This window comes from Argopecten irradians, chromosome 4, assembly GCF_041381155.1.
Source record: "Argopecten irradians isolate NY chromosome 4, Ai_NY, whole genome shotgun sequence".
NCBI lineage: Eukaryota > Metazoa > Mollusca > Bivalvia > Pectinida > Pectinidae > Argopecten > Argopecten irradians.
In genome coordinates, this window is record NC_091137.1 from 20071751 (window position 1) to 20089577 (window position 17827).

Here is a 17827-nt window from a genome sequence, read left to right on the forward strand (position 1 = left end):
CCCCTTCCCCTAAGGATGTTTGTGGCCAAATTTGGTTACAATCCATGCAGAACTCTAGGACAAGTAGCGATTTATAGGATTTACCTGTATTTCCCATATTGGGCCCCGCCCCTCCTGCCCCCGTGGGATCAGAGCCAAAATTTATACAAGTTCTATTCCCCCTCCCCCAATGATGTTTGTGGCCAAATTTGGTTACAATCCATGCAGAACTCTATGACTAGTAGCGATTTAAAGGAAATGTTGACGGACAGACAGACAGACGGACGGACGGACGGACGACGGACGCCGCGCCATGACATAAGCTTACCGGCCCTTAGGGCCAGGTGAGCTAAAAATGAACTTCCAAACATTTTGTGATGTTTCAATATATCAAGAAAAAGCTTTATAAGTATTAAGGATACATTATACACTATAATCTTTTTATGTTTGTTATGTGTTACCATCCAATCTCGGGTTAGATTGTGACTAATTGATTTGACCTACATTTAATCTCACCAATATAGCAGCTGACTTACTCTTCCAAAGCACCTGGTCTAGGCCTCTATATATATTTGTTCTTAAAGGGGAATCCCGATTAGAGGTACAAAAGAAAATGAGTGGAGCGATATTCAAAATGTCTCTAGTTTTCAGCCGTTTGCATAGATTCAGAGGAGGTATTTTATTTATATTGCAATAAGTATCTAATTTAGCCGAGTGCTCTTTTGGCATGCATGCATGCTTATAACTAAATGAGGAAGAAATCTACTTCTTTTGTGTACTGAAAACAGTGTCTCAAAGCCGTTATAAAAGAAAACAAATCGGAAGTGCAACCTATTTGAAAACAAGAATTACGCGTAATCATAAGTATCGCCCGTACCGCATTATTGATTTATTACATAGCTATAATGGAACATTTAAAATCATCTGAAAGTAAAACAAAATGAAGGAAAAGTGAAATGCAGCATAACCTTGTCCTACAGCATCTGAATCCCACACCCTGAAATGAATCCTGCAACAACTAGGTGTGTTCAGGTGATAATGATGGCCTTTAGCTATATTCCAAGATTGTTTAGGATTAGACTTCTACTTTTTGAGAAAAAGAACTATGTATAGTTTAGCATCACTAAGTTTCACAGTCTCTGAATCCCACACCCTGAAATGAATCATGCAACAATTAGGTGTGTTGAGGTGATAATGATGTCATTTAGCTATGTTTAAAGTTTGGTTAGGAATAGATTTATAGTTTTTGAGAAACAGAGCTAAACACAAAACCTGAAAGTCAAGTATTATAAATAGTTTAGCATCCCTAAGTTTCCGCTGTAGAGAATATTAACACCATAGTATCACCTTCGTGAATTAGTGTCGCAGGCGATACAAAAACACCCACCTTATATAGTGATATGACCTTTGCTAAACTTTAATCATAAAATTTGAATGGATACTAGTTTCAAAGAGCTTGAGCATTTTATTGTTTTTAATTCTTTACATTTTATCAGCAATGACCATTAACTGTTAAAGGTGTCTGCTATTGGCCTAAGGCATGGAAGAGCGAGATGGTGCACTACCGGTAACCTTTCTAAGAGTGCTTGAGGAAATCTGATTCCAAGATATGTCTGAAGTTTCTAGACAGCAAATGGGGAAAAGAAGAAATATGATTCAGAAAAAAAAAATCTCCAGACCAGATTTACTGTATGAAGAAGTTGTTGGATGTGAATTTAGGCTTGTGATTGACAGGGGTATGAAATCAATATTATGGTAAACTTTTTCTTTCCAGTAAAGGCAGGCATGTCTCTACAAATTATACAGCAAATTTGACAAATTTCACTGCAGTTCTCCATGGAACAATATGTATGACTCACAACATCAGTTTATATAAGTGTGGGAGAGGAATAGTGTCGATAACCTCTATCAATGTCAGCATATATAAATGTGATACAGTAATACCAAAACTTTATTATTGCAAGCCCCATCCTGTACAATTTAACAAAGAGAGATATAGATGGTCGCCCTAATAAAAAAATTATCCCAAAGAGCTAGATGTTGGAAACAACCAATATTCCCCTTAAAACTAATAATCCTAAATAGATATTGGAACCAATCAAACTTCCCCTTAAAACAATATATACAAAAGAGATATATGAACAAAGTAATCTTGTTTTTACAACAATTTTTCCCAAACAGATACTGGCACCAACCAACCTTGTCCTTAGAAAAGTTTATCTAAAAGAGATATTGGAATCTATCATCCTTGCCCTTACAACAGTTTATCCAGCAGAAATAAGTGTTAAAATGAAATATGTCTCCCATGATAAGATGCCTCACTATATATATAGACCCTATTTGTTCTATTTACAATGGATTTATTCCCTTCCCCTAGGGAGCTTTAAGTGACAAGGAGTCTTGACCTTTAAGTAGAATCCTTAAGCTGCCAAAAACATACGGTACCTCCCCTTTTCCATGTGTTTATTGATAAAATAATCAATATAAAATTCTGGTGGAAAAAGGACACGAGTGCCAACTCTTTACTCACAATAATAAGGAAACCTTTCCAAAAGTTTTTATCATGTCTAGATATTTACTCTTTAGGTGTACTAATGCACTGAATCACACAACTGAACTTAATGGGCAGTAAGCATCATCTATAAGCTGTAAGCTCATGCAATGCGTACAAATCGACAAAAGATACCGTATTTTCCGGACAATAAACCGCACCTGTGTATAAGCCGCAGAGGCCTTTTTTACGATTTTTCAGGTTTTGTACACGTATAAGACGCACCGTTATATAAGCCGCACCCAAAAGTTAGGACCATGCACCCACGTAACCATCTGTGTATACGATCGATCTCTATTGAAGTACGGTAATGCTTATCAATCGTTTAGAATCACGAAAACTGTCTGTAAACGTGTACTGTAAATATATAACAAATAAAACTCACTATGATGTAAATATCTTTAGCAAAATGGACTTGGTCATGTTTCTGTTCGTTGTTTATTCTGCCATTACGTAAGCCTACTTGTGTGTAAACAAACATGGCGGCCGTACGATTTCACGCTTACTCTCTCTCATATTTCAGCATGCCGGTTAAAATACTTTCTTCAGTATGCATATGATTTTATTTTATCTCTATTTTGATACATTTCGTGTATTTATTATATTGATGTGTAAAGGATTACTGTATTATCAAGGCTTGCATCATTAACCTAAAACTGACTTCGTTTAGAGTGTTCTCTGTCAAGTTGCCATCCCATGATGCAATTCACCGAAGCCTTATTTTTGAAAACTTCTGGATATTATTTCGTGGTGTTTGCCGCTACAGAGATCGATTAAATGATTTTAATATGACTGTGCAATGTTTTACACTTGGTGTAATTTTCTAAATTACACGTGATTGACATGTATAAACTTGATTGCTGATTATTTCAATAAAATCACGGCGACAGGATTCCGGGAAATTCCCCTCTTGATCGACATATGTGTAGGCCCTAACTAACACGTGTGCAAGTTTGAGGTCATGCTTACTCTCGCTCATATTTCAGTACGCCGGTAAAATACTTTCTTCAGTAACGTTATGCATAGGAATGGATTATATTCTTATGCATACCTCAAAAGATTTTTACCCAGTAAATGTATTTGAGAACTGGCAGGAAAATATTCAGGAATCATACAGTACTCTCAATTGAAATATCATACAATTACAGTTTATTTTCAAAAAGAGTTCCAAATTTGGTAGCATAATGTTAAACACCCTCGCAGTCCACAGTCAGATCCTAAGCTGTAAATATCCTGATATCATTGCTGTAACCATGATATAATTATACAGATACCTGGTATCAATGAATAAAAGCATTGTGTTACCCAACAGCCGTACAACTCATAATAGACATTAACTGAAATAAATTGAGAAATATCTGAATTTCGATTACAGTCATTTCCTCCATAATTCAAGGTCAGACTATGAGCAATGACGAATTAACAGCACGCGGTGGCAGCGTTACAGCGATTTCTGGCTGCTAACTTTTGCATCACTGCCCAAATGAGATATGCTACACACATTGAACATTATTCAATATCAGTGAAATTCGGTCTGCATACTCTAGTACCGCTATTGATTCCGGTGCTATAAACGATCAAAAAACAGCTGAATTTACCCGACACCCAAAACGATCCGAAAACAGCATAATTAACCTGACACCCAAAACCAAGAGATCTGAACCAGGAAACAATCCGTACACATCACCAACATGTGGATACCCAAGTGGAATCACTTGATGTGTTCAGACATTTTAATAACGACAGCTAGCTCTACAAAGAGAATAACAAACATGGCTTAGCCGTCAGAAAGAATACCACAAATCCAAACACCTTCCAAGTGGATAAACAAATGTTTTTATCAGTACTTAATTTACACTAAAGTAACAAGGAAATATCTTTTATAAAAATGTTCACTATAAGGATAAAAGAATGAAAAACATGTCTATAAACAAGGTTTTAGTTACACTCGGGAATGTTGAGTTAAACAAATTTTAACATATGAAGCTTTTGTTTGTTGTGTTGTGTTATGTCAAACTAAAAACCTTTTATCAAACTTTTCTAATCTCATTCTATACCAAGTTTGTGATTGTAGAAATATAAGCTGTAATAAGACAGAATGACTTGCAAATTTTATTTGCTATGTCTAAGATTGCAGATGGTATATATTTGTAAACAAATAAAGATCAGATTACACATGAGGAAACCACAGGGACCAAAGGCATTATTGACCTTTCACTTAAGGATGTATTCTTACATATACAAACTTCTAAAAAAAAAAATACAAAAATTTGAAATATGTTTGCAGAGAATTGAAATTGAACACCAATATATGTATAACAAAACTTTGTTTTAACTATGGAGTTGTTGACACCCTGCTGGCTGTCCATGTGGTTGAACCTAACCCATCATGTGATGGTTCAGGCTGAAATCTGTTTCCCATAAACACTTAATCTAACTGTAATTGATATGACGGTCTGTTTTAGATATGAACCTGTACTCAGATCACCAGTGGTAAATGTGGGTTTTTTTCTAGGGAGGGAGATCAATTTCACAAAAATGAGTTTTAAAATTTTATGAAGATGTGGAGTCATGCAAACTTAAGATCTCAATAACCTAAGCCTACAGAAGGGTTTCATTCCTGATTTACATGTGAAGTCTAAAGTGGATATAGTGGAAAATCTTAGGACAGATATAATACAGAATTTATCCCACAAATATTCCATACTTTGATAATAATGAATGACAAAATCACAATTGTGAGATTCTGTTTATCACATAACTCTTTGCAGGAATAAGATAGGCACAAACTCTTTAATTTATTTCTACATAGAAGAGCAAGTAAATGTTTAATCAATCAAAAAAAAATCAAAAATTTAATGTCATCAATTTATCACATGCAACTTATAAGATTATCAATATAACAGTATTGTTACATATATATCCATGCCATGGCCAGCAATATTTATGACAAGTATTGAAAATGTCCTAATGAAATGAGGCCGTGTCAAAATGGTTAAGGTGTTGACACAATTACTGATAGCCTTCCATCTGGGTCTCAAGGTTGAATCTCATGTGGAGCAGTTGCCAGGTGCTGAGTGAGTTTAGGGCAGTGATTTTTCTCTGGGTACTCCAGCGTTACTCTTCCTAATTTATTCACCTGGCAAATCCTTAAATACCCTCGCTATTCATAAACCAATAAATCTTGTGAAATCATAAAACAGATTATTATAATAAAATCAAACAAGATTAAATCAGATTATAGCATCACAAGTGTAGTATTTCAGCTGGAATAGCATGTGTAATCTACTAAAGTTCTCATTCCAACCTGAACTCTGAACAATGATCCAATAGGTTTAACACTATACGGACTTGAATGTCTTGCTGGACATAAACTCACACCTCCAGCATGTCACCAAGTATTCATTAGATTGTTATACCATCACAAACACTTCAAGCTCATAAAGTACAGCTTTAATGATGACGAGAACACAGGATGCCATACAATGGCACAGAATATCACCATGTAAGAACATATACTTTCCAGGCTGTAAAGCATTAACACGTACATTACACAGGAACTTTGAGAGGTAAAAATGTTGTCGAGGTTATTATTAGAGAAACACACATTTCCAAGGAACACCTACAAGGACAGACATTTCTTATGAAAGAATAAAAGAATTGTGATAGACATTGCCAATAAAGTTACTGGTTTGGAAGCAACCATTGCCAATAAAAGAACTGACTTTTAGAAACTGACATTGCCAATAAAGAAACTGACATTGCCAATTAAGGAACTGATTTGTAAACACAGACATTGTCAGTTAAGGAACTGATTTGTAAACACAGACATTGTCAGTTAAGGAACTAAATTGGAAAAAGACATTTTGAAATAGGGAATTGCTTTGTAAACAAAGAAACAAAGGCACTGCTAATTAAGGAACGTATTGAAAATAAATATTGCCAATGAAGGAATTGTTTGGAAGCAAACATTGTCAAAAAGCAAACATTGTCAAATGAGCTGGTGCAGTATACTTTAATGGCTTGTTCTGACTTTAAATAAAGATTAATTGAACTTGAACTGGTTTTAATTCAAAACTAATCAACATCTGAATATACTGGTTAGCTTTAAGGGCAGAGTTTACCAAACATCTTGACTTTGGACAGCAATTCCAACAATTCATTAATGAACAAACGAAATCCCTTTACAACCTAACAACTAATTAAAATTTTATTACCATACATCATGTTAATAACCTCAACTCTTTACATGGAAAAGATTATACTCAGAATCTGAACTTATACATTTACATTTGACTTCAGTTATATATTGCCATCTTTATCCATTATCAGCAAAAAGTTAATATATAGACTAATAAATAATTTATAAAGTGACAGACACTCATTTTGAGCTGATACAGTAATTAGATGGGGGCAGACTGATAAATGTACTTTAATATCTATGTAGAGTGACAGTCGATTGTTTCAAGGTGCTACACAATTATATGGCGGACACGCACGGCTGACTCGTAAATGCTGATATGGCAGTAAGTGGGTGTCTCAATCAGTTGTTCTAACATTACGACATCCCTCAAGGCACACCATCGCTTTATTGATTTACTAACAAATAAAACACAACATTTAGCTTACTTAGCTGCTGTAAATTTGTAATATTATTTGTGACTTCTATCACGATAAAAGAGCAGGCATATTCGATAGGAGCAGAGCTAGCTTTGTTCTAAATACAAAATCTTTCGACTTCGCCTACAGCTCTAGAATACCGTACAAACAGGTCTAGAACTGTAGAGGCCAGATGTGTAATCACTGGCACCCCAACTCCCACCCCTTCAAGCTCCCTTTAACGTAAGAACAAAATATCTGCCGATATATATAAATATATATACCTGGGCTACATGAGTCTCTTGAGGTTGAGTCATTGACATTTGAAATTTGGATAACAAAGATACAAAGCTATTTTGGTTATATGGAAAGTCAAATCTTTTTATACTTCCTACAAAATCCTTTATATGGTCAGGTAACTATCATCAATACCCAATTCAAAAACAAAATTCAATTAAAATTCAAAACAAACTAATACACAGAGATGCATATTGACATATTATAACAAAAGACAAAGTGAGATGTACAAAGCATTTTATCTTCACAGATCTTTTTCAAAATCCTTTGACACCAATAAGACCAAATACGGAAAAAAAATTGAACAAGGGCCTATCAGGTTTCCATTTTAAAGACAATATGCGGGTTTGTGACAAAATTTGAGAAGCCCCCCGCCCTCAGGCTTTATATTAGTAGTGATGTAATAGGACGGCTGTATGTAGTAATGTTTCGTCCACGGTTCTTTTATGGATCTGAGGTTCCGTGTTGGTTTACTTATGATACAAATACGACTAAAACCGAAATACAAATTCAATAATTTTATTATAATTCAACAGATCTATATCCAAACAAATAACAAATATTTTGAGGCAACGAAACAATTTACGGTGTTAATAAAAGCCACCCGTCCTTCCCGCTAGATATCATAAATTCATTTAACCTCTAGAACATACTTTTATACTTTAATACTACATGGCTACAAGGCCTTATATCCAGCTATAGCTACCTAGGAAGTGACCCGGCCGACAATACCTTGTCTCAGTGCCAAAGTGACCGATACAGGCTACAACACGGTCTTTTATACCTGTATCGGTAACTTGAATGGTTTACGCCGCTGCATTATAACAAAAAGTGGTACTGTCCTGGTACCCGTATGTCGTAAACAATATGACAGCAGACGAAATATTAATAATATTAACAACAAAATAATAACCAGTTATATACATAAATTAACCACTTCTGCCACAGTGATGCCTGTCAAATATCTTCACCCATATATGGCCAGCTGATCCAAATATGGATCCAGCATCCTCTGGCAATGTCACCATGACAGGAATGAAGGATTGAGACTCTCTTGTCCTGAGTTATAATAGATAAGGTTAAGGTATGATAGCAGAATTATCATTTTAAGCATTGTTACTTCAATTTCCTTGAAATATGTGCAGTTTAATAGGTCATAATCAAAAATTGAATAAATATGTAATTTTCAACAAAAGAAATAATAAATGTGCACTCCCTTCAAACTGAAGGAGTTGAAAGAAGGCTATGCCAGGGTATAGTGTTGCCAGCTGGGCTTGACTCTGCGACCCTGGACTTAAAGTCCAACGCTTTAACGACTGAGCTAAAGAGAAATTCCTCCTACTATGAAGCTAGAACACAAACATATATTACTATGTACACAACTAAAACCTGCTACAGTAGTATCCAATGTACCATATTACTACTTAATAAAACATTTGTCATAATCATGTCACTATGAAATATTTCTCCATGGAGATATTCTATCTACACCTGTATGTTTAATCTGTGTTAAAAGACCATATATAATTTTTGGTCCCTTGAAGGATGTGCATATATGACAGGTTTAACTGTTTATTACAATTTTAAATGGTACATTGTACATGTAGACAGACATTTTAGCAAATGATACCTGGGATTACCTACTATAGATACTGCATACAGCTAGCAACCTGTGATCAGAACAGCTCATACACATCACTGTTAAAAATATTCAGCTTGTTAAAACCTGGTCTTATATTTTACCAGCTGTTCAGTTTTAGTTGCATGACATTTGTTTATAAATTTGTAAATTAATATCATACCATCTCAGACCTGCTGATAAGCATTAAACTTGATATTTACATAAATGTATGGTATGTAGTTTCCTGATAAAAACATCAACTTCCACATCAGTTTGACTGACATGTAGCTTCACAATATGTCAAGCAGTTTTGTGCACAAAATTATACAAGTTCTGAAGGATTTTCTGTAGAATTTCAAGTTATAATAATAAATTTCTGACAAAAACTGGAAAAAAAAACATGTATGTTCATGCATTCATAAATGTGTCACAGGGGAGAAATCATGTGTAGCAGTCAGACTAAGGCTCAAACCCAGGACATCCAACATTATAGCCTGATGCTATACGGTTTAATCTGGTCATCATCATCTATGATTGACCTAGTCCAATCCCACTTATACTCCTCCCTTATTCCTGAAAGTCTCCACCTTCAAAGAGCTTTATATCCCAGCTCCATGGTAACATTATATTAGTTGGACACCAATTTAGTAACAGGAGAGGAGAAAATGTAGCTGCCAGTCCGATGCTCTACGAATTGAGCTACATGGTTGCAGATGATCAACCCAATCCAGTTAGTGCCGCTACCCATGTACCTATTAGTTAATTTATAATAATGATTAGATGAACAACCATGACATCATTGATTAAGAGCAACACATTTATCCCTGAAATTTTACGAGGAGTTATTCCAGTTATGGAATAATTAGACGAGTTCATCTTCATGGATGAGTTTTAATTTCATCACCTTTAAATTTTAATTAATGTAGCAGATGTCACAACTTTCTGTTCCTAGCCTTATATTACTTAGCAATAAAGGTTCTCGTGCAGAAACAGAAATTTGGATGGCCATGCAGATTGAGGCCTTTTTTTTACCAACTAGGGTCTAGGGACAATTAATTTCTCAAATGAGATAATAAAACCTTTTCCTATCGTGGTCTAATTAGGCTATGAGTCTTCTGCCTCTAAGGATATATTGATATTGGAGAGGAAAATATGAAAAATAGATTAAACTGGGACTCAAACTCATGATCAGGATCTTTAAATGATGAAGACCTGTGAGCAGAGCTGAACGAGAAAAGCTAGCATTTGGCAAACGATCATAGGTCCCACTACTCCTACACATGTAAGAGGCCTTATTTCACCCTGATTTATGCAACGATGTATTGTTACTAGTAAAAAGTGTCTCGTCGTGTTAACCCCTAACATTGTTGGAATAATTAAAGGTCCCACATTCAAAACCCCAGTCTCAGGCCATACACATCTTGCACATGCACCCATCTTGCAAATTAGTTGTAAAAGTTTCAGACGAGGTGAATCCAGCTTGCATGACATGCATCAAGGATTTATAATTATAAGTGATAAGGAATTCGTCACTGTCTCTTTACACTAGTAAACATACACCATGCAAGATGCCTATGAACCAGGAATAAAAACCATTTTTCTCAACAAATACTTGTCTTATTGAGTCAAATGAAACACCAATTTAAAGCTTAATAAATTTCATAACATCTAATCCTTGCTTTAAGGAGGGGAGGTTTAGAAGAAATGTCATAATTTTTCATCGAATGATTACAATTGCATGTAACGTCTGCCCTCTGCAGAAAGTAAGAAGTCCACCCTCGCACCCGCAAGCTATATCAAAGGTTGCACGGTCAATACACAAACATAAAAGTGCTACATGTTCGTCCAATACCCTAAGTGACTTATCCTCGTCATCTAAGTCCTTGCAAGCATTAAATTAAATCCAATTTCTGAATATTTACATGTTGTACAAGTGTTCAAGTCTTATCAGAGCAAAAATTAAAAAGAGTGAGAAGACTGAAACTGGATTAGGTCAATCACCAATGACCAGGTAACTTAATCGGTAAGGCATCCAGCTACACAAATGTAGGCCTAGTGTTCAGTGGTCCCAGGTTTGAACCCTATGCATTTTTTTCCTCTTCTCCCCTCTTTCTACCACAATAAAAAAAAAAACTGAAAATTACCAGTGAAATCATTAGAATCATATTTCTGAATGTCTTACAGGATTAATATTAACGGTTCCAGAATTAGTGCTTTTAACACCTAATATTATGTTGTGAGCCAGTGATGTTAAACGGTACATTAGATCATTTTGATTTATCATTTTTATCTAAATGTGTGTCCATATCTTTAGTGATTATATATTTGACAGTAGTAGGTACATGTCGAGGGTTTTTTTCTAGACATCATAGATTTAATTTGTGATGATAACATACAATCATTGTAAACAATATCACTTACCAAGCCGTTCCCTAGCGTGCTCCAGGCGAGAAACTTCCCCGAGGAGATGCAGACAGACAAAACATGAAACGAGCACGACGATTCCTGCTACGGCAGCGCAGTGTCTCGATTGCAATCTCCATGAAATAACCCTCATTTGATCTCAATTCATTTTGAGAAAAACCGTTTGTATGTTTGCATGTGAGCTGTGCATGTACTGCACCTACAGACCGGCTGTACAGTCCTCAGTCAGCAACGTATCAGGCTTACACTCCGTAAGCATGCTGTCTTGTTTTGTTCCACTCCGTCGATATCTATTTATAGCTGACAGGTAAAGTGGATTTTTTTACTGGCGGTTAATAGTTTCGTACAACTTAAAAATCAATATCGGAGAGAGTGTGTCGCTATTACTTCGTTCGTCCCCTGAACGTCTATGGATGTTATCATAGGATTCTTATGGTATTGAATACAGCTTACTAGTAAATTACTCACAATCGTCTCAAATGTATATATATTGACATGGTAATACGAAAATAAGGGCTAGCAACATGAACAGGTGTGCGTTGAAAGGCGGCAAATTTCAATTTAAACGTGCAACTTGAAAGTGCGCATTGCCTTCACATCTTTAGTACTTGTAGATCTAGATATAATTGATTCTTGTGTTTTTGTTCATACAGACAGCTTCTCCTTAACGTTTACTATGTATGGTACAGTGGTAATAACCTAACCTTTCACCTTGGTGGTCAGGTGGTACAGTGATACACTTCACCTTTCACCTTGGTGTGATACATTGGCAATACACTTCACTTTTCACCTTGATGTGATACATTGGCAATACACTTCACTTTTCACCTTGGTGTGGTACAGTGTTACACTTCACCTTTCACCTTGGTGTGGTACAGTGGCAATACACTTCACCTTTCACCTTGGTGTGATACATTGGCAATACACTTCACTTTTCACCTTGGTGTGATACATTGGCAATACACTTCACTTTTCACCTTGGTGTGGTACAGTGTTACACTTCACCTTTCACCTTGGTGTGGTACAGTGGCAATACACTTCACCTTTCACCTTGGTGTGATACATTGGCAATACACTTCACTTTTCACCTTGGTGTGATACATTGGCAATACACTTACACTTCACTTTTCACCTTGGTGTGGTACAGTGGCAATACACTTCACCTTTCACCTTGGTGTGGTACAGTGGCAATACACTTCACCTTTCACCTTGGTGTGGTACAGTGGCAATACACTTCACCTTTCACCTTGGTGTGGTAAATCCGGTGGTACAGTGGCAATACACTTCACTTTCACCTTGGTGTGGTACAGTGGCAATACACTTCACTTTTCACCTTGGTGTGGTACAGTGGCAATACACTTCACTTTTCACCTTGGTGTGGTACAGTGGCAATACACTTCACTTTTCACCTTGGTGTGGTACAGTGGCAATACACTTCACTTTTCACCATGGTGTGGTACAGTGGCAATACACTCACTTTCACCACCTTGGTGTGTGTACATTGGCAATATAATTCACTTTTCACTTTTCACCTTGGTGTGGTACAGTGGCAATACATTTCATATGAAGTGTACAAGTCTGGTGATGCCTTCTCTTTTGACCTTAGTGGCCATGTGAACCAGTTTGTTGATGCCTTTATATTTGACCTTAGTGGCCAGGTAAATCAGTCTGGTAATATCTTCACATTTCACCAAAGTGATCAAGTGAATCACCCTGGTGATATTTTTATATTTGACCTTAGTGATCAGGTGAACTAGTCTGGCGGTGACTTCACATTTGACAATAGTGGCCAGTTGAAACAGTCTGGTGATGCCTTCACATTTGACCTTAGTGGACAAGTAAACCAGTCTGGTGATGCCTTCACATTTGACCTTAGTGGACAAGTAAACCAGTCTGGTGATGCCTTCACATTTGACCTTAGTGGCCTGGTGAACCAGTCTGGTGATTCCACCACATTTGATCTTATTGGCCTGGTGAACCAGTTTGGTTATGCTTTTATATTTGACCATTGTGGCCAGGTGAACCAGTCTCGTGATTCCTTCAAATTTGATCTTAGTGGCCAGGTGAACCAGTCTGATGATGCTTTTATATTTGACCCTAGTAGCCTGGTGAACTAGTCTTGTGATGCTTTTATATTTGGCCTTAGTGGCCAGGTGAACCAGTCTAGTGATGCTTTTATATTTGACCTCAGGTGGCCTGGTGAACCAGTCTGGTGATTCCTTCACATTTGACCTTAGTGAACAGGTGAACCAGTCTGGTGATGGCTTTATATTTGACCCTAGTAGCCTGGTGAACTAGTCTTGTGATGCTTTTATATTTGACCTTAGTGGCCAGGTGAACCAGTCTGACGATGCTTTTATATTTGACCTTTGTGGCCTGGTGAACCAGTCTGGTGATTCCTTCACATTTGACCTTAGTGATCAGGTGAACCAATCTGATGTTATCTTTACATTTGACTAACTGGAGTTAAATTTCCAATCAATATTGAAGATGTGACTATACCAGCCTGCATGCTGATGTGTGTACATGTAATTATGGGTTCCTCCCACTTAAATATTCATCTAGCACTTTTACCAAATACAAAATTAATTACCCCTATCAGAAAAAATACCAATTTTAATCATCAACCATTCACAGAAGTGCTGTGCTGAGCCGGTATCTGTGGATCATTTTGGTGTTTATCATTCACATAAGCTGATAAAATGCAAATATTTTGTTTTCTATCATTTCATGGTTTTCTTGGGATTGATTATTCTTTCAATCTTTGACATGAAATTAAAAACAAATTTTGCCATTAAATTATGGATAGGATTTAGATTTTTACTAAAAACAATAAGGTGAGTGATATTTGAGCAGAATGACAACACTACAATTAATTACACTATACAGGTTTTTTTGGTTTTTTACCTGAAAATTTTAAAACAGGGACGTGGTGATGTCCATGATTCTGTAACATTTAGCACAACTCATGAGTGAATCCAGCAGAACTAAACAGCTACAGCATCTGGATGTCTGAAATTGCCTTTATTTTGACTTCCACTTCCCTTTCCTCTCAATCAAAATGAACATTGATTAGAACCATAATTCTAAGTAATGTATTATATTAACACTACAGATAAATCTGCCATAAGAAATAACAAGTCCAGAAGGATTCTATGTCGACATCCACTAGTCACAGAAATATTACAATATGTACATGTTTCTGCCAATGACATACATGTACAGTAAAACCTCAACAATCTGGTCGCTGATGATAGGGAATAGGGAAAAATCACAATCAAAATGGTAATATTGGGGAACAATGTTTGCTTATTAACCAGGTAGATGGAAATGGGCAGTCTAAAAAGTTAGCAGATGGTATGATATGGGGACGCAAGTGTTCCGATTATTGAGAGTCATCCTCCATACTACAGGGGTTACTATCACTATTGTTACATCCATCGCTGGAACATCAGAGCAAAATTGAAGGGAACATAAGACACATATAATTTGGTCCTTTGATGTACATCAAAAGAATTGAATGGTGAACTGTGGTTGACTGGGATATTTTGGCTGATTTGGTGTTTGGCATGAAAGCGACAAAATTTTACACACCAAAATTTGACTACGTATTTATTTGTTTGTATATAACTATCGATATATCTACATGTCATTTATTAGGTATGTGAACACATAGTCTTGGTTAAATTACTCGATCACATTCAGGTATGTGCTGTCAACCTGAAAAAGACGTTACCTGTGCAAGTCTTTCTTTTGTGCAAACATGTACATAACTAGATGTGTAACCCTACAGAGGTAGGCAGGCTAGTAGCCTTGCTTAAGCCCCAATGATATTATTGGTGATAGACGATTGTAACCCTATAGAGATAGACAGGCTAGTAGCCCTGCTTAAGTCCCCATGAATATCATTAATAGATATGATATTTGAATATTCCCGCTAGGTAAACAGGAAGTGGGGTACCTGTTGAACCTTGACAGAAGTTGTTATGTTAGCCGTGTATAATTGTGGATCGCGGGGCTGAGTTAAATTATAGTGTATTTTATAAGAGTACAAGTATTAGTTATTTAATAACAACCATGTATATATTTATTAGGCTGTGTTTAATTTCATAGTGCATTATTGTGGTGTATATAGTGTTGCTTAGACCTAGTATTGATGTGTAGTATATTTAAAGGTCAGTAACGCGGGATTGTTTACTCATGTTTGCAGCCAGAGTTAGGTTGTTGTTTTAAGGCATGGCCAAACTGGGTGACCGAAATATCAGTAAATTGTTACGGCACCTACTTTGTAGCGACTACGTGGGATGTTCTGGAAAGTATGGCAGGACATCGCACGGTCTATGCACGTGTTAAACTAGGTGACCAACTTATTAATTAATTGTTACCGAATAGGTATGGGTATGGTAGGGACTACGTGGAATGTTCTGGAAGGGATGACAGGACATCGCGTAGTCCACACACCTGTTTAACTGCGCAGTATAGTTTGTGCAAAATGTGCATATTACAGGCGGTTCTGTCCAGCCTCAACCAAGTCCAGTCAGAAAATCAAAACATTTCTATTTTGTTAAGCCTGCATCAGGCGCCGGTAAGGCTGTATTCTGAATTAAAATTAGTAAATTTTGACAGTTTATGATGAGCTGGGTAACCTTTGGGGCAAGCATTGTCCCAACGGCACGTGTACCAGTCACGTACCCAATCATTATAAATAGAGGGCCGCAATAGGCCCCAGTCAGACTGAAATTAGACGGACATCAGACGGGAATAAGACTGAGACTGGGTACTTCCGCCTCACATACACCTACGTCACCGCCTCCTCTAGGGCCACCTTTGAGAGAGAGAGAAAGTGAGAACTCTTGTCTACACTTTGAATAAAAGCCGTCAACAAGCTTCTACCCTACTCCTTGTCGTCATTTCGACCAACACAGCCATCCATAGGGCGACAAGGTGGGGTAAGGGCTATGTTATTTGGTGCTGCATGACCAGGCTCTTCAATATAAAGAAGAAAAGAAAGAACCTGAAGACGAAGAAACAGACGGCTAAAGGTAAGCGAAATTTCTCTACTTTGATTAGTACCTCTAGTAGCTGACCATTTTTAATGTTGTTTAGGTATTTAGTGGTATAGTTTGGTTAGTTAGAAACCAGGTACTGTCAGTATACATATTTTTGGCAATATTTAAAAAAAAAAAATATGTCTCTCAATTTAGATGTAGACATGGCCCAATTAACTGAGCGTATGGCAGGTCTAACACAGACAGAACAAAATAAAAAAAATATGCCCCCAGATCAGAATATTGCTCAGGACGATAGTGAGGTAGTGTTAAGAAACATGGCACAACATTTTAAGAACTTCTCTGCAGCTATGACAGCGCAGGGAGTTTTCCAGGTCGTTAGGTCATTTGAGCCGGTGACCCCACTAAATTCAAGACCTGGATAAAAGAAATAGAAAAATACGAAAAATTAGTAGGGCTAGATGACAAGGAAATCCCTAATATAGCGTATCAAACAAGTGTAGGTTCAGTAGGGGATTTTATCAAACGATATTTAGACGATTTAGAGGGAGATCTGTCTTGGGAGGACCTTAAGAAACTCCTCAAACAAAGATTCGCTGACATAACAGATTCGCATCAAGCTATGGCCTTATTACGTAAAACAATACAGAAACAGGACGAAAGCGTCCAGATATACGCTGAACGACTCCTGCAAGTAGCAGAAGACGCGTATCCTGATGCTCAGGAATGTGAAAAGGGCATTGTTCAAAGACAATTAGTTAACGCCTTTTGTGATGGGTTGCATTTCGACTATGTTAAGATGAAGGTTATGCGCGAGGACCCAGACACATTAGAGAGGGCGGTACATATAGCTATGCGCGAACAGAACCTTAGGAAAAGGTTCAATCTAAGACAAGACATGAATAATGATAATGACATGGTCTTAAGGCCAAGACAGGAACATGTATATGACCCTCAGGTAGCCCCTACGCGAGACACATACTTTAACCTTAGACATAACGAAACTAACACGAGGCGAGAAGTACCACAGGGACCTGGCACGAATTTTTTTAACCAATAGTATACATATATATATATTATAGTATCAAGGGTATGAACTCGGCGGTCGAAAAAAACGGACCTATTTTTTTAAAACCTTGATTATTTTAATAAATTGGTTATATACAACATTGACGGATATCTTACATTAAAGAGAAATAATTTATCTTTCCATTGAGTGCTTGATGAACAAAATTGGCCAAGTATTGACGAAGTTATGGCTTGATATATCAGGAAATTTACGAAAAATATGCTAGGTAGACATTTCCCTGTCCGGTCGAAATGTTGTCTCGGCTCTAATGGGTACCT

General features: G+C 36.8%; 1 protein-coding gene across 1 annotated transcript in view; it reads right to left on the reverse strand.

The window, feature by feature from the left end:
- LOC138320884 (heparan sulfate 2-O-sulfotransferase 1-like) overlaps positions 1 to 11898 on the reverse strand; it is an 82147-nt gene extending 70249 nt beyond the window's left edge. The window contains exon 1 of the mRNA XM_069264170.1: positions 11469 to 11898. Within this exon, the coding sequence (XP_069120271.1) occupies positions 11469 to 11604 (136 nt within the window). The 5' untranslated portion in view covers positions 11605 to 11898. The remainder of the gene's footprint in view (positions 1 to 11468) is intronic.
- Positions 11899 to 17827: the final 5929 nt, after the last annotated feature.